The sequence below is a fragment of the Oncorhynchus keta genome, chromosome 13, assembly GCF_023373465.1.
Source record: "Oncorhynchus keta strain PuntledgeMale-10-30-2019 chromosome 13, Oket_V2, whole genome shotgun sequence".
NCBI classification, from domain to species: Eukaryota; Metazoa; Chordata; class Actinopteri; order Salmoniformes; family Salmonidae; genus Oncorhynchus; species Oncorhynchus keta.
The window spans coordinates 37,054,843-37,078,431 of record NC_068433.1 but is presented as its reverse complement, the minus strand read 5'-3'; the positions used below and the strand labels follow the sequence as shown (position 1 = coordinate 37,078,431).

The following is a 23,589-nucleotide window of genomic DNA, read 5'->3' as shown; positions in this document are numbered from 1 at the left end:
TCTTAGCTTTCATTTGACACACAATTTGATATGCACCTATGAACTTCATCTGTTGGTGCTCATGGGTCCTTTTCAATGGAAATGCTCTAATGAGTTATTAGTCAGGTTAACACCCCGACTCCCCCGGCCCTTGTTTAGTTTACAGATAAGGACATTGACCCTTGTCGTCAGTGTGCTGGTCGAGGGTATGAATCTGTGTGTTTGATATTGCTAGGTGAACATTGACCTAAGAGCTTTAGAGGGTTATTAAAGGACATTTGGTTCCACTTAGAGAAAGGCCAATGGCAGTGTGCAATGTGCACAGATCCCGTTGAAGGGATCAAAATCGACAACATCCGGTGAAGCTGGAGCGTGGCAAATTCAAATGACAAAATCGTAATATTAAACATTCATGAAAATACAAGTGGGCTCGCTATGTTGCTTTGTATTTTTGTAATTTTGAGTAAAGTATGTTGATTACTCATATCTGCTGTCCTGCGCCTGACTCTCTACACCAGCTACACACAGGACAGTTACATTATACATTTACTTTTACTCTATGGACAATTCCTTCGACCTCATGACTAGGTTTTTGCTTTGACATGCACTGTCAACATTGGAACCTTATATAGACAGGTGTGTGCCTTTCCAAATCTTGCCCAATCGATTGAATTTACCACAGGTCTGAATACTATTTTTTATTTTTACAAATTTGAAAACATTTCTAAAAACGTGTTTTTGCTTTGTCATTACCGGGTATTATGTGTAGATTGATGAGGGACAAGCATAATATTAGAATAGGGCTGTATGGTAAAAAATTTTTTTTAAATCAATGGTTCTTAATACTTTCCGAATGCAGTGTAAGCAGAGAATGAAAGCTCTAACAATATTCAATGATTACATTTCTCTAAAACAGGCTACAGGCTACATGTGCACCACCAAGTCAGAACATTAGGCTTAGTTATGAGGGGGAAAGGGACCAAATTATTAGGGTGAGGCACATGGGCTGCTAACAGCTTACTACACAACATACAATTCGTATTACTTTCTTAGCTACAGTATATAAATTCAGCAACATAAAAAAAAACGTGTTCATGATTTTTAATAAAAACTGAACACAAGAACAAAAAATAACAAAGCGGAACAAACAAAACAGTTCTGTCTGGTGCAGACACAAAACAGAAAATAACTTCCCACAAAACACAGGTGGGAAAAGGCTACCTAAGTATGGTTCTCAATCAGAGACAACGATAGATAGCTGCCTCTGATTGAGAACCACACCCGGCCAAACACACAGAAATAGAAAACATAAAACACAAAACATAGAATGCCCACCCCAACTCACGCCCTGACCAAACCAAAATAGAGACATAAAAAGGATATCTAAGGTCACAACGTTGAGACTGGTGTTTTGTGGGTATAATTTAATGAAGCTGCCAGTTGAGGACTTGTGAGGAGTCTGTTTCTCAAGCTAGACACTCTAATGTACTTGTCCTTATGCTCAGTTGTGCACCGGGGCCTCCCACTCCTCTTTCTATTCTGGTTAGGGCCAGTTTGCGCTGTTCTGTGAAGGGAGTAGTACACAGCGTTGTATGAGATCTTCAGTTTCTTGGCAATTTCTTGCATGGAATAGCTTTCATTTCTCAGAACAAGAATGACTGTTGAGTTTCAGAAGAATGTCCTTTGTTTCTGGCCATTTTGAGCCTGTAATCGAACCCACAAATTCTGACGATCCAGATACTCAACTAGTCTAAAGAAGGCCAGTTTTATTGCTTTAATCAGGGCAACAGTTTTCAGCTGTGCTAACATAATTGCAAACAGGGTTTCTAATGATCAGTTAGCCTTTTAAATGATAAACTTGGATTAGCTAACACAACGTGCCATTGGAACACAGGAGTGATGGTTTTTGATAATGGGCCTCTGTACGCATATGTAGATATTCCATTAAAATCCTGCCGTTTCCAGCTAATAGTAATTTACAATATTAACAATGTCTACACTGTATTTCTGATGAATTTGATGTTATTTTAATGGACAAAAAATTTGCTTTTTTTTCCAAAAACAAGGACATTTCTAAGTGACTCCAAACTTTTGAATGGTAGCGTAATTAGTTTATTCGATAAATAACAGTCAACAGATTAATGAAAGTAAAGTCACGACAGTCTTGCTTGACTGATAACCAACATTAGGCTGTGTATCTCTGAAATATGCTACATCTCATCACATTTAGATAAGGAGGAAGGTTCACAGGTTTGCGAGGGCAGGATTTATCAGACCATCACTGGTCGAGAAGAGTATTCTCAAATGAGTCTGATTAATAGTGATCACGTTACAAAAATGTGCCTGTGCCTTCTAATTGCTTTGTAATATATGCCAAGTTTCTCTCTCAGAATATCATAATGGACCTGCAACTTTGACCTTCTCTACTTCCACTCTGCCTTTCTGCAATTTCTCTTTAATGGATTCCTTTCCTCACTCATCCAAGGGGCTCTCCATTTTTATGTGGCCTTTTTCAACTTCGCTGGAGCTATGGCATCAATGGTTGTCCTTAATTTGCTATTAAAGTTATCAACCAAATCATCACAAGAGGATTGCAGAATAGGTGGTGGAGTATTATTCATACACTCAAAATCTGTAGCAACTTCAGAGGTAAGATTACGTTTTAATAATGCGTTCAGTATTACACTGTGCTATGGGCAACAAGGTACTAAAAAATACAGTGGTGATTAGATAAAGCAACATCAACAATAGAGGATATATCAGTAGAAAGCCCCTTGGTATTAACCAGGCCCAGAGTATGGCCGCGTTATTGGTGGGCCAAGTAACATGTTGGATAAAGTACATAGAGCTCAAAAGATTCATAAATTCAATGGCCTTAGAGACAGTCTCTTTGTCAACATGAATATTAAAGTCGCCCAACACAATGATTTTATCATAGTACTCAAGGACATGTGATCAACTTTGCGCTCAGTAATGAGGTAATTTACGAGAAAGAACAATCACCAAATGATTAACATTACAAACACGTTTTCTGACAGTCTCCAATCTATCAGAATGGTAGGAGATGACAGTTTGTACCGTATAAACTCAATAGAAGGATGAGTTAAAGGAATGTAAATAAAATGACTCACAATAACCATAGTGCCATTTCTAAAGGAGTTGATATGCTTGCCACGTCCTCTCTTGATTTTTCTGACAGGGAGAACTGGAGTACTACCAGACCCTGTCTGTCTCTAAAACTCGATGTTGCTGGAAAAAAATCCTGGAACCCCTGCAGTTAGGATGAGTCTCTTTTAAAAAAGTGCTGGTTGCTCCCACATCAAATCAAAGAGACATTCCTGTCGTTGGAAAGTTTCTATAGGTACTCGTTCAGGGCAAAGAATCGGCTAAAATGTTCAGAATCCCTTCAGTAGCACTGGAGGGGGCCAGAGATAATTATTTTCTTCCCTGTGCTAGCGAGGGTGTTTAAAATGTTTGCAGTCCTCCCTCAGTTCCTCAGATCGCCTAAAACGAAGATTGTTAAAACCTATGTGATTGAGGATGGCGTCAATATTGGGGAAGTTGGCCAGAACCGTGGGCAGGGGGAGTTGACGTCATGGACATGGGCTCTTGGGTGATAGTGGACCTTTGTTGATCCACAGTTCAATAGGCAGGCCAAAATTTCTCACCATCGATTTTCCCATGTTGGTGGTCGGGATGGAATCCGATGGGGAAGAGACCTGCTGAACTGCGGTGGCTGTTGTGGAGTGTGCCACTGGGCGGCCACCGGCTGTTGGTATATACCCAGGCTCCGTGCTGACTCCCGGGGCTAGTAGATCCGTCTCAAGTGGGGGAAAGCTGTTTGATAGCTCGAACAGATCTTCTCGGATAGATGAAGAGTGGCCAGACTGCCTCCCCGATCTCCCACGCCTTGTGAGTTTCCAGTCTCCCATGGGGCTGCGGAGTTGAGCTTAACATCTGTCTGTTAGATTGGGACAACGCCACCCGACTCGTCAAAAGCTTTGCTATAGGAGGCATTTTAAAACTGAGATTCGGTTTGCCTGGCTTACAGCAAGGTCGGTGTACTTAGAAAGCAGTTGATCCTTTTTTCACAGCCGAGCGAACAGCCAGAGGATCTCTTCCCTAAGCTGCTTGATGGTGGTGCATCTTGATGGTGGTGCAGACAAATCCATGTCTATTTCCCAGTTCCACCTTATCTTCATTGTGTAATTGTGTGGAAAACATCTGACACCTGACACGTTTGTGCCCAGCTGTGGAAAAAACACCGGTGGGCTAGCACTGCTAGCGTTAGCCTGATCTGTTTTCATGATGCCTAGCAGCTAACTGCTACTTAACAGGAATCCGGGAGAAAAACTTGCGGTTCCAGCCATAAAGCCTGACCGCATTGCGGAATCGGAAACTTGCGGAAACTTTAGCTATGATTAAAAATGATTTAATTAAAGAATGTGAAATGTCAGAATAATAGTTGAGAATGATTTAATTCAGCTTTTATTTATTTCATCACATTCCCAGTGGGTCACAAGTTTACATACACTAAATTAGTATTTGGTAGCATTGCCTTTGAATTGTTTAACTTGGGTCAAAGGTTTTGGGTAGGCCTTCCACAAGCTTCCAACAATAAGTTGGGTGAATTTTGTCCCATTCCTCCTGACAGAGCTTGTGCAACTGAGTCAGGTTTGTAGGCCTCCTTGCCTGCACAAGCTTTTCAGATCTGCCCACAAGTGTTCTATAGGATTGAGATCAGGGCTTTGTGATGGCCACTCCAATACCTTGACTTTGTTGTCCTTAAGCCATTTTCCAACAACTTTGGAGGTATGCTTGGGGTCATTGTGCATTTGGAAGACCCATTTGCAACCAAGCTTTAACTTCCTGACTGATGTCTTGAGATGTTGCTTCAATATATCCACATAATTTTCCAACCTCACGATGCCATTTATTTTGTGAAGTGCACCAGCCCCTACTGCAGCAAAGCAACCCCACAACATGATGCTGCCACCACCGTGCTTCACGGTTGGAATGGTGTTCTTCGGCTTGCAAGCATCCCCCTTTTTCCTCCAAACATAACGATTGTCATTATGGCCAAACAGTTCCATTTTTGTTTCATCAGACCAGAGGACATTTCATTTGTCCCCAATGTGCAGTTGCAAACCGTAGTCTGGCTTTTTATGGCGATTTTGGAGCAGTGGCTTCTTCCTTGCTGAGGAACCTTTCAGGTTATGTCGATATAGGACTCGTTTTATTGTGGATATAGATACTTTTGTACTTGTTTCCTCCAGCATCTTCACAAGGTCCTTGTTGTTGTTCTGGGATTGATTTGCACTTTTCACACCTCTCCTTCCTGAGCGGTATGATGCGTACTATTGTTTGTACAGATGAACATGGTACCTTCAGGCATTTGGAAATTGCTCCCAAGGATGAACCAGACTTGTGGAGGTCTACAGTTTTTTTTTAGGTATTGGCTGGTTCATTTTGATTTTCCCATGATGTTGAGCAGAGGCTCTGAGTTTGAAGGTTGGCTTTGAAATACATCCACAGGTACACCTACAATTGACTGAAATGATGTCAATTAGCCTATCAGCCTATTTTTCTAAAGGCATGACATCATTTTCTGTAATTTTCCAAGCTGATTAAAGGCACAGTCAACTCAGTGTGTGTAAACTTCTGTGATACAGTGAATTATAAGTGAAATCATCTGTCTGTAAACAATTGTTGGAAAAATGACTTGTATCATGCACAAAGTAGATGTCCTAACCAACTTGCCAAAACTATAGTTTGTGTGGAGTGGTTGAAAAATTAGTTTTATTTACACCATCCTAAGTGTTTGTAAACTTCCGACTTCAACTGTATTTCGTGAATCGTCCAAACCTCTGATATTTTTTTTTATATATTACTTTTAGGCCATTTTAGGCCACTTGCCCAACGCTCTTAACCACTAGACTATCTGCCTCTATGTACAGGAAATGATCATCGCTCTGACTGTTCATGTTATTCCGTGTTTAAGTGCTAGTCTGAGCTAGGAAACTAGGAATGTCCCACTTGCTAACTGCTTTTCGTTAATCACGTACTGCGTTCAATGATGTCGGACATTTCCTCTTATTAAAAAACCCCAGAAGAAGCTAAATCAAAAGCTATTTAATTTTACTAGGCAAGTCAGTTAAGAACAAATTCTTATTTTCAATGACGGCCTAGGAACAGTGGGTTAACTGCCTGTTCAAGGGCAGAACGGCAGATTTTGTACCTTGTCAGCTCAGGGATTTAAACTTGCAACCTTTCGGTTACTAGTCCAATGTTCTAACCACTAGGCTACCCTGCCTTATCTTTAAAAGGAAGCGTCCTAATAACCAAGGCTGAAAGTATCTCTAGGCTAACATATGGCGCTCTGTTTTTAGATCTCGACAGTAAAATAAACAAGGAGATAGACCAGATGCTTTTCAGCTTTCTGTGTAGAAACCGTACCCATTACACCAGGAAGACTGTTGTAATGAACACTTGGTGGACTGAATTTTCTGGACTTTACTACCTTAAATAATACTTTTAAGATCAATTGAATAAAACAATTCCTAAGAAGACCTACTTCTATGTGGAATTTTATTCCTCACCATGTCTTCTCTACTTTTAAGCGGCCTTAACTTCATGTTGGTTTGCAATTATAATATTGACAAAGTTCCAATGAAACTTTCTGCTTTTCATCTGCAGGTTTTCTTGTCATGGTCATAATTTATAAGCATAATTTTTCTCCACACATATATTATATATGGAATAATTGGGATATATTGTATAAAAATACTTATTTGTTTTTAGAATACTGGTTCCGAAATAATATCCTCTTGGTGAGCCATCTTCTAAATGCAGAGGTTGTTTTACTTAGTTATAAGGAATTCTTATCACTTTATAAGTTCCCTGTAACACCTAAAGATTTTGCAATTGTTTTAGATGCCATTCCCTCAGGTGTTGCTTTATTATTCAGGAACGTGTCAAGACCTGACCCTCAGAACCTACCTTCCATTAATCCTGTTGACTCATCAGTAGGAAAGCTTTTTTACCTTTTGGTCCGTTCAACAACAGAGCGATTACAAACCTTGTTTCAGTAGGATGTTGTATCCATGACCTTATGTCATGCCTTATTGGAATGGTTTCATTGATAATATCTGTTGGGAAAAAGTTTGGATGTTGCCACACATACCTACTTGTTAACAAAATTGTTCATAAATATTATCCTGCCAACCACTATATGAAGAAGTTTAAGGAAAACAAACTGAAATTGTACCTTTTTGTAATCACCACCAAGAAACGTGTTGCATCTTTTTTGGCATTGTGTTCATGTAAGGAAACTGTGGCAAGACATCCGTAGATTTATAATTGAACACATTTATGAAGAGTTTACACTATTATGGAGAGATGTACTGCTTGGATTCTTTACCTATGATAGAAATAAGATGAAACTATTTTATGCAATTGATGTAATTATTATTTTGGCCAAATTTCATATTCACAAATGTAAATTTACAAACAAAACACCACATTTTCTTACCTTACAAAAATAGATTGAACTATATTTTAAGACAATTAAATACTCTACTAACAAAAAAGCTGTTAGAATTATAAGTGTATGTATGTCCCTTAAGGTCCTTGTGTAATGTGATATTGTACCCCTTAGCCCAACTGTCCTTTGTATATTATTTATATATGGTTGTGTTCCTACATGTACTTCCTGTATTGATTTGTTGTTAATAAAAAAATAAAAGTCGGACATTTCCGAGTTTCCTATTCCGACTACCACATTTGCCGCGTTCACAAAACTAGTCGGAACTATGAACCTTGGAAATGCCCGATTTGCTGAATCGTTCAACGCGGCACGTAAAATAATTTAAACCAGGAAAGTAGTCGGACATTTCCGAGTTTCTAGTATAGATTAGCACATAAAAAAATGTTATTCATTTTTACACTTGTTTGATTTAATACCAATGTTGAAAAATCTGTATACATACAATAAGTACATAGACAATGATACCTACCATATGCTAGGGGGTAACGTTACAACAAATTACAGATTATACAAAGACCTTAAAAGAAACACACATACTGATTGTTTTAACAGCTTTCTTATTAGAATAATATAGAATGGTCTTAATGTACTGCTCGAATTCCTTATAGAAATCACGGAAGAGTGTTTTTTTTTTAATAGTGAATTTACATGTATGAATGTGAAACTTTGCCATTAGCACAATTAGATTTATGAGTTAAAATGCTAGTACGTGAATTCAGCAACTGACAATAGTTGAAAACTGACCGCGTCAACCGCGTCTCAAATCACTTTCGGTAGATCGTACTTGTGATTGGGCGATGGCTAGGAAATGTGAAACGGACCAATCCCTGCAGGGCTTGCTCAGAGGAACCCAGATCCAACATGGCGGAGGGAACTGGGTGTAAATAAACACTCGTTAGACGTTTTAAAAGCTATAGCTAACAACACTCGCATTTTTGTGTATATGACATATTGTACCGGGGAAGTAAAATGTCAACTGACGGAAACAAGAAACAATTCTGGAAAAGAAACACAGCTAAGGTCCCTGGCAGGTTAGTGACGTGTTCCTTCTTGTTAGCTACATTTACTCACTGCTTGATAGCTAGCTACGTTGCACTATTGAATCTGAAAATGCATATCACACTGACTGTAACGTTAAAACATTAACATTTTCACATACCAAGAATGATTTCTTGCTTTATGTTATACTTTATGGGGTTGTCAAACGTGTGCCTGTGACAGTGAGTTCAGAGAACATATCAGCAGCCATTTGCTAGCTTAAGGCTAGTATAATTTAGTCGGATAGGTAAACAGCTAGCTTAGCTAACCAGCCTAACATTCCTTGCTAGCCAGTTCGCTAACTTGCTAGGGTTTTCATTTAGCTAGCTAGTAGCCTTTTCTGATTGAACTGACTCGTTGTCAGAGCGTATTGTAAACACACCAACAATGAAATAAGACGACTTATTGAACTTCTTTCTGATGTGTAGCCATGTTTCAAGTAACTTCACATTTAGATTAGCTAGCTAACTTACATGCTCATCAAATAATGAAACGGGGCATCACATTGCCACCTTCTGTTGTTTTCAAATTAAACCTGAGTAAACCAAAGTTAGTCTGCTCATTCATGCTCTACGACTTTGCTCCTTATTGGAGTGCACTTTAACTGAATCAAGGCATTAGTTGACAGAGACGTGTTATCCACTGTTCACTATAACACACTGTAATACAGTAATACATTCATTCAATAGATTTCTTGTCAAAGCATAGCAATTGGTCACTGTGTCTTCTTTCCTCTCCACAGCATACAACATGTGTATGGGGCTCAACATCCTCCTTTCGACCCTCTTCTGCATGCTAAGTAAGTGTCTGATTAGTTGTACTGTATAGGCCCAACAGTATGTCTGAGTCACAGATGGCACCCCATTTCCTTCTAGTAATGCACAATATAGGGAATAACGTAGGGACATATTCTATAATATTGGGACATATTCTATAATGGTGACTGTTGGTCCTTTGGGGATTTAAGATGGTCATTCAGGTTGAAGTAGTGAACGTACCTGAAAATCCAGTCAATAAACTGGGTGTGTTTAGCACTTTCAGAAAATACTGAGGCCGACGTTCAATGCTATTGTAACTTCCTTAAGCCTCATACAGCGACATTGCGTTTTGGTACCAGAAGTACCAAAAGTACATTCATTTCCAATGGATCTCTGTGTTTTCCTTGCAGCATTGCATTTCAGAGACAGTTTTAGTGCATTCTGTGTGGTGCATACATTGTATTTATCGAACATATGCATCAAATTGTATGGCTTGACAGAAATGGTAGCAGAAGGTGAATGTTGAACTTTTGCACAGATATCCAGATGACACTGTCAGTGTGATCTATGCGTTAAAGCTATTGTAATTACAGAAACACTGCATGTCCTAGTTTGACTGTCTTTTTAAGCACCCGTTTGACTTGATTGAGAATAGGGAATTATGTCCGCTCCACTTTAGCCTGGCTGTCTAACAGTTTAATCAACACTAGCTACATCGTTGCCTTGCCAAGACAACAGCAGATTGGCTAAAGGGCAATTCCACGGTAACAGAATTAAGCTTTACTGAGTTTTTTCACTTTCAAATGTATGCCAAACAAAAAACATTGATTCAAAGTTGACCCGACCATACAAATCTATTCACAATGACTATGGTAACGGAATTACGGTAACATCTCCCTTAGGTTTTTATGAGACCACATTTTCCAAGAACTGAAAAATATCGGTTCTGAATTAAGATTCAAAGATGTCTGCAGAAAGATTGTGGTGTCAGCTATGACATGGCACCTTGTTTGAATTTGTTTTATTTTGGTTATTGAACTACAGTCAGTGAGTGGGATTTACACCCGGTAATATAATTATGGTAATGGCATTACAACATGGCTCCTTGATCTGTACTACACAGAAATGCATAATTATGGATATGATATTGTCCTCATATTTTACGAAGCACAGAAGAGGACAGTCCAATACAGCAGAGTTCAGTAAAGTATAGTACTGTATTCTACTGTCCTAATATTATACTGTACTATTGTATTGGACTGTACTCTATTGTGCTCTACTCACTAATCTGCACTTACTTCTACGATGCAGTTGGTTCAGATTTGGTCCAGTCCGTTTTGTCTGGGTGTTAACGTCAAGGCCAGGGTGTCCTGACCAAATGTGAACTACTTTTCAATGTTCATGAACGTCCGGTGCTGGTCGGTGCTCAGTGGGTGAGGATGCTAGTTAATGTAAATGAAAAGAGGGAAAGAGAGAGGGGTCATGGTTAGGTGTCAGTAAGACATTAACTGGGACTCAGACTGTTTTAACACTCTTGGTTAGACTACCAGACCACAGAAAGACAAAGAAATTCATTTTGAGCTGAACATAAGTGTGCCAGTGGAAGGGAGGACAATAGAAGGTGACTGTGGTTTGTGACTTATTATTTCCCATTGTAGCCAATTCAGTTGCAGGTATTCCATTACAGAATTTTTTTCGTGGGGTTATTCCGTTACCAATTTGGTAACGGATTACGAGTTTTAATTACATAATAATTAGTAAACAAAATGTATATCAGTAAAATCACTAACTACTGGTAGGTCTACCATTCATTTACATTTAAGTCATTTAGCAGACGCTCTTATCCAGAGCGACTTACAAATTGGTGCATTCCTTATGACATCCAGTGGAACAGCCACTTTACAATAGTGCATCTAAATCTTTTAGGGGGTGAGAAGGATTACTTTATCCTATCCTAGGTATTCCTTAAAGAGGTGGGGTTTCAGGTGTCTCCGGAAGGTGGTGATTGACTCCGCTGTCCTGGCGTCGTGAGGGAGTGTGTTCCACCATTGGGGAGCCAGAGCAGCGAACAGTTTTGACTGGGCTGAGCGGGAACTGTACTTCCTCAGAGGTAGGGAGGCGAGCAGGCCAGAGGTGGATGAACGCAGTGCCCTTGTTTGGGTGTAGGGCCTGATCAGAGCCTGGAGGTACTGAGGTGCCGTTCCCCTCACAGCTCCGTAGGCAAGCACCATGGTCTTGTAGTGGATGCGAGCTTCAACTGGAAGCCAGTGGAGAGAGCGGAGGAGCGGGGTGACGTGAGAGAACTTGGGAAGGTTGAACACCAGATGGGCTGCGGCGTTCTGGATGAGTTGTAGGGGTTTAATGGCACAGGCAGGGAGCCCAGCCAACAGCGAGTTGCAGTAATCCAGACGGGAGATGACAAGTGCCTGGATTAGGACCTGCGCCGCTTCCTGTGTGAGGCAGGGTTGTACTCTGCGGATGTTGTAGAGCATGAACCTACAGGAACGGGCCACCGCCTTGATGTTAGTTGAGAACGACAGGGTGTTGTCCAGGATCACGCCAAGGTTCTTAGCGCTCTGGGAGGAGGACACAATGGAGTTGTCAACCGTGATGGCGAGATCATGGAACGGGCAGTCCTTCCCGGGAGGAAGAGCAGCTCCGTCTTGCCGAGGTTCAGCTTGAGGTGGTGATCCGTCATCCACACTGATATGTCTGCCAGACATGCAGAGATGCGATTCGCCACCTGGTCATCAGAAGGGGGAAAGGAGAAGATTAATTGTGTGTCGTCTGCATAGCAATGATAGGAGAGACCATGTGAGGTTATGACAGAGCCAAGTGACTTGGTGTATAGCGAGAATAGGAGAGGGCCTAGAACAGAGCCCTGGGGGACACCAGTGGTGAGAGCGCGTGGTGAGGAGACAGATTCTCGCCACGCCACCTGGTAGGAGCGACCTGTCAGGTAGGACGCAATCCAAGCGTGGGCCGCGCCGGAGATGCCCAACTCGGAGAGGGTGGAGAGGAGGATCTGATGGTTCACAGTATCGAAGGCAGCCGATAGGTCTAGAAGGATGAGAGCAGAGGAGAGAGAGTTAGCTTTAGCGGTGCGGAGCGCCTCCGTGATACAGAGAAGAGCAGTCTCAGTTGAATGACTAGTCTTGAAACCTGACTGATTTGGATCAAGAAGGTCATTCTGAGAGAGATAGCGGGAGAGCTGGCCAAGGACGGCACGTTCAAGAGTTTTGGAGAGAAAAGAAAGAAGGGATACTGGTCTGTAGTTGTTGATATCGGAGGGATCGAGTGTAGGTTTTTTTCAGAAGGGGTGCAACTCTCGCTCTCTTGAAGACGGAAGCGACGTAGCCATTGGTCAGGGATGAGTTGATGAGCGAGGTGAGGTAAGGGAGAAGGTCTCCGGAAATGGTCTGGAGAAGAGAGGAGGGGATAGGGTCAAGCGGGCAGGTTGTTGGGCGGCCGGCCGTCACAAGACGCGAGATTTCATCTGGAGAGAGAGGGGAGAAAGAGGTCAGAGCACAGGGTAGGGCAGTGTGAGCAGAACCAGCGGTGACGTTTGACTTAGCAAACGAGGATCGGATGTCGTCGACCTTCTTTTCAAAATGGTTGACGAAGTCATCTGCAGAGAGGGAGGAGGGGGAGGGGGAGGAGGATTCAGGAGGGAGGAGAAGGTGGCAAAGAGCTTCCTAGGGTTAGAGGCAGATGCTTGGAATTTAGATTGGTAGAAAGTGGCTTTAGCAGCAGAGACAGAGTAGGAAAATGTAGAGAGGAGGGAGCGAAAGGATGCCAGGTCCGCAGGGAGGCGAGTTTTCCTCCATTTCTGCTCGGCTGCCCGGAGCCCTGTTCTGTGAGCTCGCAATGAGTCGTCGAGCCACGGAGCGGGAGGGGAGGACCGAGCCGGCCTGGAAGATAGGGGACATAGAGATTCAAAGGATGCAGAAAGGGAGGAGAGGAGGGTTGAGGAGGCAGAATCAGGAGATAGGTTGGAGAAGGTTTGAGCAGAGGGAAGAGATGATAGGATGGAAGAGGAGAGAGTAGCGGGGGAGAGAGAGCGAAGGTTGGGACGGCGCGATACCATCCGAGTAGGGGCAGTGTGGGAAGTGTTGGATGAGAGCGAGAGGGAAAAGGATACAAGGTAGTGGTCGGAGACTTGGAGGGGAGTTGCAATGAGGTTAGTGGAAGAACAGCATCTAGTAAAGATGAGGTCGAGCGTATTGCCTGCCTTGTGAGTAGGGGGGAAGGTGAGAGGGTGAGGTCAAAAGAGGAAAGGAGTGGAAAGAAGGAGGCAGAGAGGAATGAGTCAAAGGTAGACGTGGGGAGGTTAAAGTCGCCCAGAACTGTGAGAGGTGAGCCGTCCTCAGGAAAGGAGCTTATCAAGACATCAAGCTCATTGATGAACTCTCCGAGGGGACCTGGAGGGCGATAAATGATAAGGATGTTAAGCTTGAAAGGGCTGGTAACTGTGACAGCATGAAATTCAAAGGAGGCGATAGACAGATGGGTAAGGGGAGAAAGAGACATTCCTTGTTACTTCTGTTAACTTTCATTGTCCTCCCTTATGAGGAAGAGTAATTTGAAAATATCTTAAAGGTATCAGTTTTTGGTAACAGAAATACAAGGTACAAGACAATATTTCTTAAACTTACTGAAGGTAAGCATTTTCTCCAATACTAATATGATATTAGTTGTCAGGGGTCTATACATCAACATTATGGTCTTTTGATGTATTTCTAACACCGTCGATTACTTTTTCTCATAGATTTTTATTCCATTATAATTATTATTTAACTTTTTACCCCCCAATATTTGTGATATCAAATTGGTAGTTACAGTCAAGTCCCATTGCTGCAACTCCGGCACCGACTTGAGAGCCGTGTGTCCTCTGAAACACGACCCTGCCAAGCCACATGGGTCTCCCGGTCGCGGCCGGCTGCGGCACATTCCGGGATCAAGCCCGGATCTGAAGTGACGTCTCAGGCACTCGGGAGGCCCTTTTCCATGCTGAATTTTTAAGATGGAAAATGGTTGAAAAATGTATCTATGCCTTAATTTTCCCCAAATATATAGCTTTCAATTGACACAATTTTATATGTGCCTATGAACTTCACATGTCGGTGCTCACGTGTCCTTTTTGATGGAAATTCCCTAAAGCAGAGACAGACTGATACCTAGAAGGGCTTATTTCTCAGGCTGCCTGGCACCGACTATATTTGTTTATGATCTGTCTTATCACCATTTGACATCTGTTTAGATTAACACACACAGATCCAAGTTAGGCCTAATCAAATACTCTATATACGTAACAGTATAATATTCTCTCTGCTGGCTCTCTGGGCTGTGCAGTCCAGTCTTGCACAGTTCTGAATCTCCACCCATCTGCTCACATACCAGTATACCAAGTATATTCTCCCAACTGTTGGTTGTGGGTTGACAAGGAGGGAGCGGAAATACACGAAGCAGCTGATCTTCAGTAATAGGCTTTTGTTGCTTTGCCATTGAGATTAAAGTGCAGCAAGTTTAATCATGTGGTTGATGTCCACAGAGGGGTTTATTTCAGTTACTTGTTATTGTTAGGCTGAGTTCCATAATTTTATCACCTGTCAGGAGTGGGCTAGTGACAGGCAGAGTCATATTGAACTTGGCTTTGCTTTTGTTATGCTAATGCTTGGTTTTGAATGAAAATAATTAGATGGAAAGGAAGGGTCCCCCCTCCCTCTCTTCTTCCACGTTCGCTGTTTTTCAATCTTTGGTGCACACCTGAGTTTCATGGACATGAGAGGAAAAAGGATACATTTAAATAGACTTTTTATTTCATTTTCCCCCTGAAGAAAACATCTCTCATACACAAAGGAAGGTTTTCTGTGAGATTGTATTTTTAATTGATTTCATCTCTGCGCAATGATTGTGTACCTTTTACAATAACCATTTTGAAATAATTTAAATAGATGCTGACTCATTGATTGTCCTTGTGGAATGTTTTTGTGGTTGTCTAATTTCTTTCATTATCGTCAGTCAGTTATTTTCAACATTGGCTCGCTGCGTCAACGTGAGAATATCCATCCGTAGCCTGTCAATATCAAAGGCACACCTGCAGTCTGATTAATATAACTTAAAAAGGACCCGTGCATTTTGGGAATTTAGTACAAGATTATGCTCTTTGGCTGAAGTAGGCACTTTTTGACAAACTGTATTTGGCATTTGAATCTTAATGCCATCTAATGGACAGCAAGGTTGTTTGAAGTTGCCTTTCCAGAGTGAATTTGGCTCCCTGTCCTAATCTTTCATGGCCCTTCTGTTCATCCTTTCTAAGTTTTACACCTGTCCTTCAAATCACCATTATTACCAACCCCTTCCACCTTCCGCAAAAATAACATGAATTTGAAAACACATTAATCTTTTTGGTGCTTTTTGATGTCTTTTTAATGTTTTGGATGACTTCTAGTACCCTAAACTTCTCCTTATGTTTCTCCCTCTCAGTCTAATCAAAGCGGGCAACAAGCCCCAGACGACACCGGGAGGGAAGCCAAAGAAAGCCACCACCTTCCAGGAGTTTGAGAGCATCACCAGCGATGCCTGGGACGTGGGGGACGACGACGACGAGCTACTCGCCATGGCCGCACAGAACCTCAACATCGAGGTCGTCATGGAAACCGCCAACAAGGTGATTCTGTGATGTAAAAACATACACAGCAGTCAGTCATCCTTGGGTGTTTCAAAGGCGCTTATTATGCACTCATATGTCCTTTTTATGTTAACATATAAGCCCTTATAATACATTCAGCTGTTTGTAAGGAGTTCAAAAATGTAATGTATTGTTATTATCATTATGCAGGTTATCGAGAACCACAGCAAGCAGCAGGAGAAGCAGAGACAGGACGATGCCGGCGCGTCAGAGCTGGAGGAGAGAGAGGAAGAGGACGCAAATGAAGAAGAGGTGGAAGAAGAGGAAGACCAGGGGGAGGAAGGGGAGGAATCAACCCCTGAGGTGTCGTTTGCCTCTGAGCCCAGCCCGCTTGGCGATGGCAGACTTGTGAAGTCACTGAGTGAGGCCCCCATCGGATCACCTAAGGGTAAGTTGACATCTGTCGCACGTTTCTCACTTCTCGGTCTCGCTCTCCCGCTCTCTATCTCTCGTCCTCTCTATCGATCAATCAATCAACAAACAGACAAACAAACAAATGTAAGCTTCAGGTGAGGTGACAGATGCGACTATCAACTTCCTAACTGTCTCCAGTCTCCACCCACTCCTTCTATACACAATATTTCCTCTCTCCTTGCCTCTGCTCTGAGCCTGTTAGGCTTTTCATGTTAATTTGTAAGTGTGGTAACAGCAGCAGAGGGTGGTGTTTGTGTTGTGCTGTAGGGAATGCCTGCCTGCTGTCTGTGGTGGTGCAGGAGATAAGAAAGCAGCCCGTAGCCGCCCTAACACCAGTAGTTATCTCCATGGAGGAGACACTGGCTGAGCAGATACTGTCTCGTGTCTGCTCCATTCACCTGTGTTGTTCAGTACACACACACACACACACACACACACGAAGACAGATGCACACACATACATACTGCCCCCTGCTCACACACTCCTCTTCCTCCTCTGAGAGACGACATATTATCTCTGAATGTTCTGCTCTCTATTATTGAGTCAACTGTAGTGTTTGGGTAAATTATAAATCATGGTGATAATGCAGTGCCTGTTGTGCTACCCCCTCAATTCTTGTTCTTTGTCTGCATGAAGTGATAGTACTCACACACCCCTTTGCATGCTGTGTTCAAACAAAGCTGCCACCTTGAGCTCAACTCATCACATAAAACCGCAGTGTTCATTTTCCTTTAGTCACATCACTATAATCTTGTTGTGTCTATCTGGTAGCTCCTCTCTACCCACTTCTATGCTCTCCCGTCTGTCTAACCTGGCACTCCCCTGTCTCCCTGCCTCCCTACCTTCTGATGTGTTGTTGTTGTCTGCTGCTGTGGTCTGTCTCTGTGGACCCAGCTGCCTAGTCCTATATTAGATAATGGCCCACTGCAAGGCTTTCATTAGGCTTCAGCACCCAGCCTGCACTCAGGCTGCTCTCTGCTAATGGACAGACAGACAGAGAGAGAGAGTGGGCTGACCTTGACCCTGCAGCACTCTACACCCTCTCTGGGTCCTCCACTGTCCTCCACTGTCCTCTACCCTCTGCTGCTGGGAAAAAACTAGACTCTGCCCTGTAATTGCCTGTATTTGTGGTTTTCTGTTGCTGGAATGGAGAATGGTGGTATTTTTGTGTGTCTGTTTGACGTGTGACTTCAATGGGTGCTCTCGGAGGAAAGGTGCTTCCAACAGGTGTGTGTGCATGTTTGTCTGTGTGTTTTTGCGTGTGACCAAGTGTGTGTGCATCTTTGTGTGTGTCTGCGTGTTTATTGTTCTCAGTATCTGTCCCCTCTCTCTGTTTATCCAGATGTGTCGCTCCACAGACAGCAGTCCCTGCCCCACCGGCCCACCATCCCCATGGTGGCTCGTATAGCTGACCAGAACACTTCCGGGACCCCAGCCATGACAGAGAGAGAGGCCTCTCGCCTGGACAAGTTCAGACAGGTCCTGGCTGGACCCAACACTGACCTTGGTATGTTTCTGGATATTAATTACAGATCTAAGATCAGATGCCTGTAGGAATGGTGGTCATAGGGATCATTGAACCCACAACGTTTGAAGCTCTGATATGTGCTTTGTGTAGGAACTTTACCACTTAACCACACAGGTTCACCCCAATCCTGAACTAAACCATTTGGGGGGAAAAGATATCTGAAGCTGTATCATTGCTTTGGGTTACAACACCTCTCTGTCTCACCTTGCTAAGATAAAGACATCCTCTTTTAATTTTTTTTTGAAAACACCATTCCCAGCTCTGTGGTATTGAACTCCATCTGAGAAATCAAGCAGTGAAACATCTGCGGTGTTCTAACGATGCCATATGAATAGCTGAGGGGGAACTAAGCTCTGCCATCTGGCCAGTGGCCACCGTGCATAATCCAATGGATTCAAATGATGATTTTAGTTTTTACTTGCTCGTTCTTTAGCTTACTTCTACAGTACTTCTTTGAGATGTTTTTTTATTTATTCTTTATTTAACTAGGCAAGCCAATTAGAGCAAATCTTATTTACAATGACGGCCAAACCCCGGACGACGCTGGGTCAATTGTGCGCCGCTAGATTTGATGCAGCCTGGATGAGATGAGATGGTGCTTAACTTGTGATCCAAGGCCATAATGGGGTAGCGGAAGTAGCTTTGGTATAGTTCTTCTATGGGCATTTATATGGCCGATTTGAAAGTTTTATTGGTTATGCTTTCAACTTCTACGGGCTATTCTGTGGAGGATTTTAGGTTCTATGGGTGATTAGAAGGAGTCTATTCACCCTTTGACTCCCACTTGTTCTCCTATAAGTTTCAAGGTCTTGTTCTTTGTCAGTCCCCTAATCTTGCAGCATCTGTCTGTCTTATCAGCTCCGTCCTGGAAAGGCATGGGGGCAGATCGCTAGTGAGTTTTATTGGAGCTGCTCAGGCGTGTGCACGAGTGTGTACGTGTTGTCAGACTCACTCTTAGCCCTCTTGTACCCTTGATGATTTTCCCTGCAGTCGTCTTTTGTAATGCTCTGAATGTCCTGTGTGATTGTGTGTGTGCTGTCTGTTCCGCCTCAATGATTTCAGTTTCTGTGAAGGTGTCTTAGTGAGGTTATACCTGTGAGGGAGTCAATGCTATTGAGTCATTGTGATAGCGCTGATTCAACCCACTAGCTGTATCCATTTAGTGAGGCTTAGTGTCACCAACTGTCTGTCTATACAACCTGAGGTGAGCTACAAGTCATGAGGTGGTTCAGGGTCGTGCAGAGACATATGAGGGCGTAGGAGTGGGGTAAGTGACGTGCTGAATGTCAAAAGACCACGTCCGATTTTGAAAGGCAAAGACCATAACAGGTTCACCTTTTTTTTTTTTGCCACCTGTTCCTTTTCAATAGACACATTTAACCTGGACAGCTCATGACTAAAGAAGGGACCACTATATAGAGCTCAGTTGATACACAAACAGTGGTAAGTTTTTTCAAGTTTTAATGTCACATGTACAAGTACAGTGAAATGCCTTTCTTGCAAACTCAAAACCCAACAATGCAATAATCAATACCAGGAGAAATAAGAATATGAAATACACAAAGTAAGTAAGCATACAATATACTGGAAATATTTAAGTCAGTTCTAATACCATATTTACATGGGCAGGGATACTGGAGTGATGGAGGTAGATATGTAAAGGGATTAGGCAACAGGATGGGAGATAAGATAAACAGAGTAACAGCAGCTTGTATGTGAGCGGGTGTGTAGAGTCAGTATAAATGTATCTGCATATTATGTGTGAGTGAGTGTGTGTGTTGGGGTGACAGTGTGTGTGAGTGTGCATAGAGACAGTGCAAGATTGAAATAAAAGGTCAAAAAATATAGTCTGTGTAGATATTTTGTCCGCTATTTATCAGTCGTATTGCTTTGGGAGAGAAGCTGTTCAGGAGCCTGTTGGTGTCAGACTTGAAAATAGTCTATGGCTTGGGTGGTTGGCGATTTTCCTAGCCTTATTTTCACACCGCCTGATAGAGGTCCTGGATGGCTGGGAGCTCGCCCCAAGTGATGTACTGGGCTGTCCGCACAACCCTCTGTAGCTCCATGCAATTGAGGGCGTTGCTATTGCCATACTAAGCAGTGATGCAGCCAGTCAATATGCTCTCAATGGTACAGCTGTGGAATCATTTGAGGGCCAATGCCAGACTTTTTTTTAACTTCCAGAGGGGGAAGCAGCACTGTCACACATCATTCTCACATAGGTATTCCGCTTATCTAGGTTATTGAGGACAATGTGGAGTGCAATTGAGATTGCATCATCTATGGATCTGTTGGGGCGGTATGCAAACTGGAGTGGGTCTAGGGAGTCTGGGGTGAGGGAGTTAACGTGTGCCATAACCAGCCTCTCATAGCACGTAAAGATTACAGAAGTGAGTGCTACAGGGTAGTAGTCATTGTGGCATGAAGCCTTAACGTTCTTAGGAACAGGATTGATTGTGGTCATCTTAAACATGGGGATTACAGACGGGGACAAAGAGATTTTGAAAATTACTATGAATTTGCCTGCCAACCTTTCTGTGCATGCTCTGAGCACGCGCCCTGGAATACCATTGGGGGCTGTGGATTTGAGGGTGTTGACCTGATTTAAAGACCCTTCTCACGTTGGCCTCGGTGAGCGAGATCACCAAATCCTCTGGGTCAGTGACACCAGGCTCAATGTTGTTGTCAAAGCATGCACAAAATGCATTGAGTTCGTCTGGTAGAGCGGCATCGTTGGGCAGACCATGGTTAGGTCTTCCTTTGTAATCCGTAATGGACTGTAACCACATGCGGCGGGCGGCAGAATCTGTGTAATAGGATTCCACCTTATTCCTATATTGTTATTTTTCTTGTTTGATGACTCTGCGTAGGTCATAGCGGGCCTTCTTGTACTTATTCCTTTCTTTGACCGTAGCATTAGGGTTGTCTAAAATAGCTCTGTGTGCGGTAGCCCTGTTTAGTTTAATTACAACCTCTGTGTTAATCCGGGGCTTTTGATTGGGGAAGCAGCAAACCCTCACCGTGGGTACAACGTCGCCGCAGCATTTTCTAGTGAAGCCGGTGACGGAGGTGGTTATCTCGTCAATCAGCACTAGCAAAGCAGTCCTGTAGCATAACCTCTGATTCTGGTGACCATTTCTCAACAGAGTGAATCACGGGTACTTCCTGTTTGAGCTTCTGCTTGTAAACAGGAAGTAAGTCACAATCTGATTTGCCGAATGGCAGACAAGGGAGGGTCTTGTTGCTTTCTTGTGGGTAGAAAAGCAGTCGTCTGACTTTATCACCCATAGTGGCTTTGGAGATGTGTTGATGGAAGTTGGGCATCACGTGTCTTCGTGACGGCAAATTAAAATCGCCAGCAACCAGAAAGGCAGCCTCTGGGTGTAGGTTTTCCTGCTTGTTTATAGCCTTGTACAGTTTGTTAAGCGCCAGCTTGTTATTTTTATTGGCCTGAGGTGGAATGTATACAGCATTCACGGCAACAGCTGAAAACTCCCTCGGGAGGTAGAAAGGTCGGCATTTGACCATCAGGTATTCCAAGATAGGTGAGCACTTCCACCGAGCTGGAATTAACACATCAGTTGGACACATCAGTTGGACCCCCCATCGATTTCCCCGACTCCACTGTCCTGTCCTCCCTGTGAATGGAGAATCCATCGAGTTGGATAGTATCTTGTCCGAGAGACATGTTTATGAAATACAAATACATGTTTATGAAATACAAAGAATATTGCAGTTCCCCCTTACAAAAATGTACAATGGGAAAAAAATGGCAGGAAAATACCATGGTACTTGTGCAAATACCATGGTATTTTCCTGCCATGGTAGTACAGTGAAAAAACAACCATGGCACGAAAATACCATGGTATTTGCACAAGTACCATGGTATTTTCCTGCCGTGGTAGTGACAAAAAGCATGACATTTTTTTAATTGGACTTGCTACCTTGGTACAAATAACAATGAAAAAAATACTATGGTTTTGTACTAGCATACATGAAAGCATGGTAGTTGTTTACAATGTATTATGATGTATTATGATGTTGTGTGTCCCACCGTTTTTTGGGGGAAAGTGACCAAAAACATAGTAAAATATGGTACTTGGCTAGTCCCGTGTAGCACAGTTGGTAGAGCATGGCACATGCAACACCAGGGTTGTGGGTTCATTTCCTACAGGGGACCAGTACAAAAAGTGTGAAAATGTATGCTCTCATTACCTAAAGTCGCTCTGGATAAGAGCGTCTGCTAAATGACAAATTAAAAATGTACTCACGTGATGCAACATTGACTACTTCAAATGCAAAGCGTAGGCCTAGTTCCCTCTTAAACCCCTTTAGCTCATAGTGAACCACAACACACTTGGTCTAGTTGTGTACCGTCTTAAAACTTGGGACCTGGATAGAGTATGGTGAGAAGAATGCATTCTGAAACCTTGAAGAATCAAAAATGTTAGTTTCTGGTACTTCTCTCATCAATACAGTTTTCAGTTGGCTCTCTCTCATTCAACTGACTTGGCTACTCGTATACGATTCTAAATAGCCAACATACTTTTGTACATAAGGTGTATGTGGACACCCCTTCAAATTAGTGGATTCGGCTATTTCAGCCACACCTGTTGCTGACAGGTGTATAAAATCGAGCACACAGCCATGCAATCTCCATAGCAAAACATCGGCAGTAGAATGGCCTTACTTAGAGCTCAGTGAATTTCAATGTGGCACCATCATAGAATGCCACCTTTCCAACAAGTCAGTTTGCAAAATTTCTGCCCAGCTGGAGATGCCACGGTCAAATGTAAGTGCTGTTATTGTGAAGTGGAAATGTCTAGGAGCAATAACGGCTCAGCCGCGAAGTGGTAGGTCACACAAGCTCAGAGAACAAGAACGCCGAGTGCTGAAAATCGTATGTCCTCAGTTGCAACACTCACTACTGAATTCCAAACTGCCTCTGGAAACAACGTCAGCACAATAACTGTTCGTTGGTAGCTTCATGAAATGGGTTTCCATGGCCTAGCTGCAGCACACAAGCCTAAGATCACCATGCACAATGCCAAGCGTTGGCTGGAGAGGTGTAAAGCTCACCATAATTGCACTCTTGATTAGTGGAAATGCGTTTTCCGGTGTGATGAATCTAGTAGTAGTCTGACGGACAAATTTGGGGTTGGCGGATGCCAGGAAAACACTACTTGCCCCAATGCATAGTGCCAACTGTAACTTTTGGTGGAGTAGGAATAATGATCTGGAGCTCTTTTTCATGGTGTGGGCTATGCCCCTTAGTTCCAGTGATGGGAAATCTTAACACTACAGCATACAATGATATTCTAGACGAATCTGTGCTTCCAACTTTGTGGCAGTTTGGCTAAGGCCCTTTCCTGTTTCAGCATGACAATGACCCTGTGCACAAAGCGAGGTCCATACAGAAATGGTTTGTTGTGGAATAACTTGACTGGCTTGCACAGGGCCCTGACCTCAACCCTATCGAACTCCTTTGGGATGAATTGGAATGACGACTGCGAGTCAGGCCTAATCGCCCAACATCAGTGCCCGTCCTCACTAATGCTCTTGTGGCTGAATGGAAGCAAGTACCCACAGCAATGTTCTAACATCTCGTGGAAAGCCTTCCCAGAATAGTGGAGGT

At 42.9% G+C, this 23,589-nt stretch overlaps 1 protein-coding gene and 1 long non-coding RNA gene across 4 annotated transcripts in view; one reads left to right on the top strand and one right to left on the bottom strand.

Moving 5' to 3' along the window:
• The window catches only part of LOC118392256 (uncharacterized), a 45,657-nt gene that overhangs the window by 17,367 nt on the left and 4,701 nt on the right, over window positions 1-23,589 (bottom strand). For both annotated transcript variants that reach the window (XR_004827337.2, XR_004827338.2), the window contains exon 3: window positions 10,620-10,763. This is a non-coding gene — a long non-coding RNA (uncharacterized LOC118392256). The remainder of the gene's footprint in view (window positions 1-10,619; window positions 10,764-23,589) is intronic.
• LOC118392255 (TBC1 domain family member 22B-like) overlaps window positions 8,256-23,589 on the top strand; it is a 175,246-nt gene continuing 159,912 nt past the window's right edge. The window contains exons 1-5 of one of the 2 annotated variants that reach the window (XM_035784046.2): window positions 8,256-8,556; window positions 9,306-9,362; window positions 15,808-15,991; window positions 16,163-16,400; window positions 17,769-17,933. In XM_035784046.2, the coding sequence (XP_035639939.1) occupies window positions 8,495-8,556; window positions 9,306-9,362; window positions 15,808-15,991; window positions 16,163-16,400; window positions 17,769-17,933 (706 nt within the window). In that variant the 5' untranslated portion in view covers window positions 8,256-8,494. The remainder of the gene's footprint in view (window positions 8,557-9,305; window positions 9,363-15,807; window positions 15,992-16,162; window positions 16,401-17,768; window positions 17,934-23,589) is intronic. The other variant, XM_035784045.2, reaches the window with a different exon arrangement.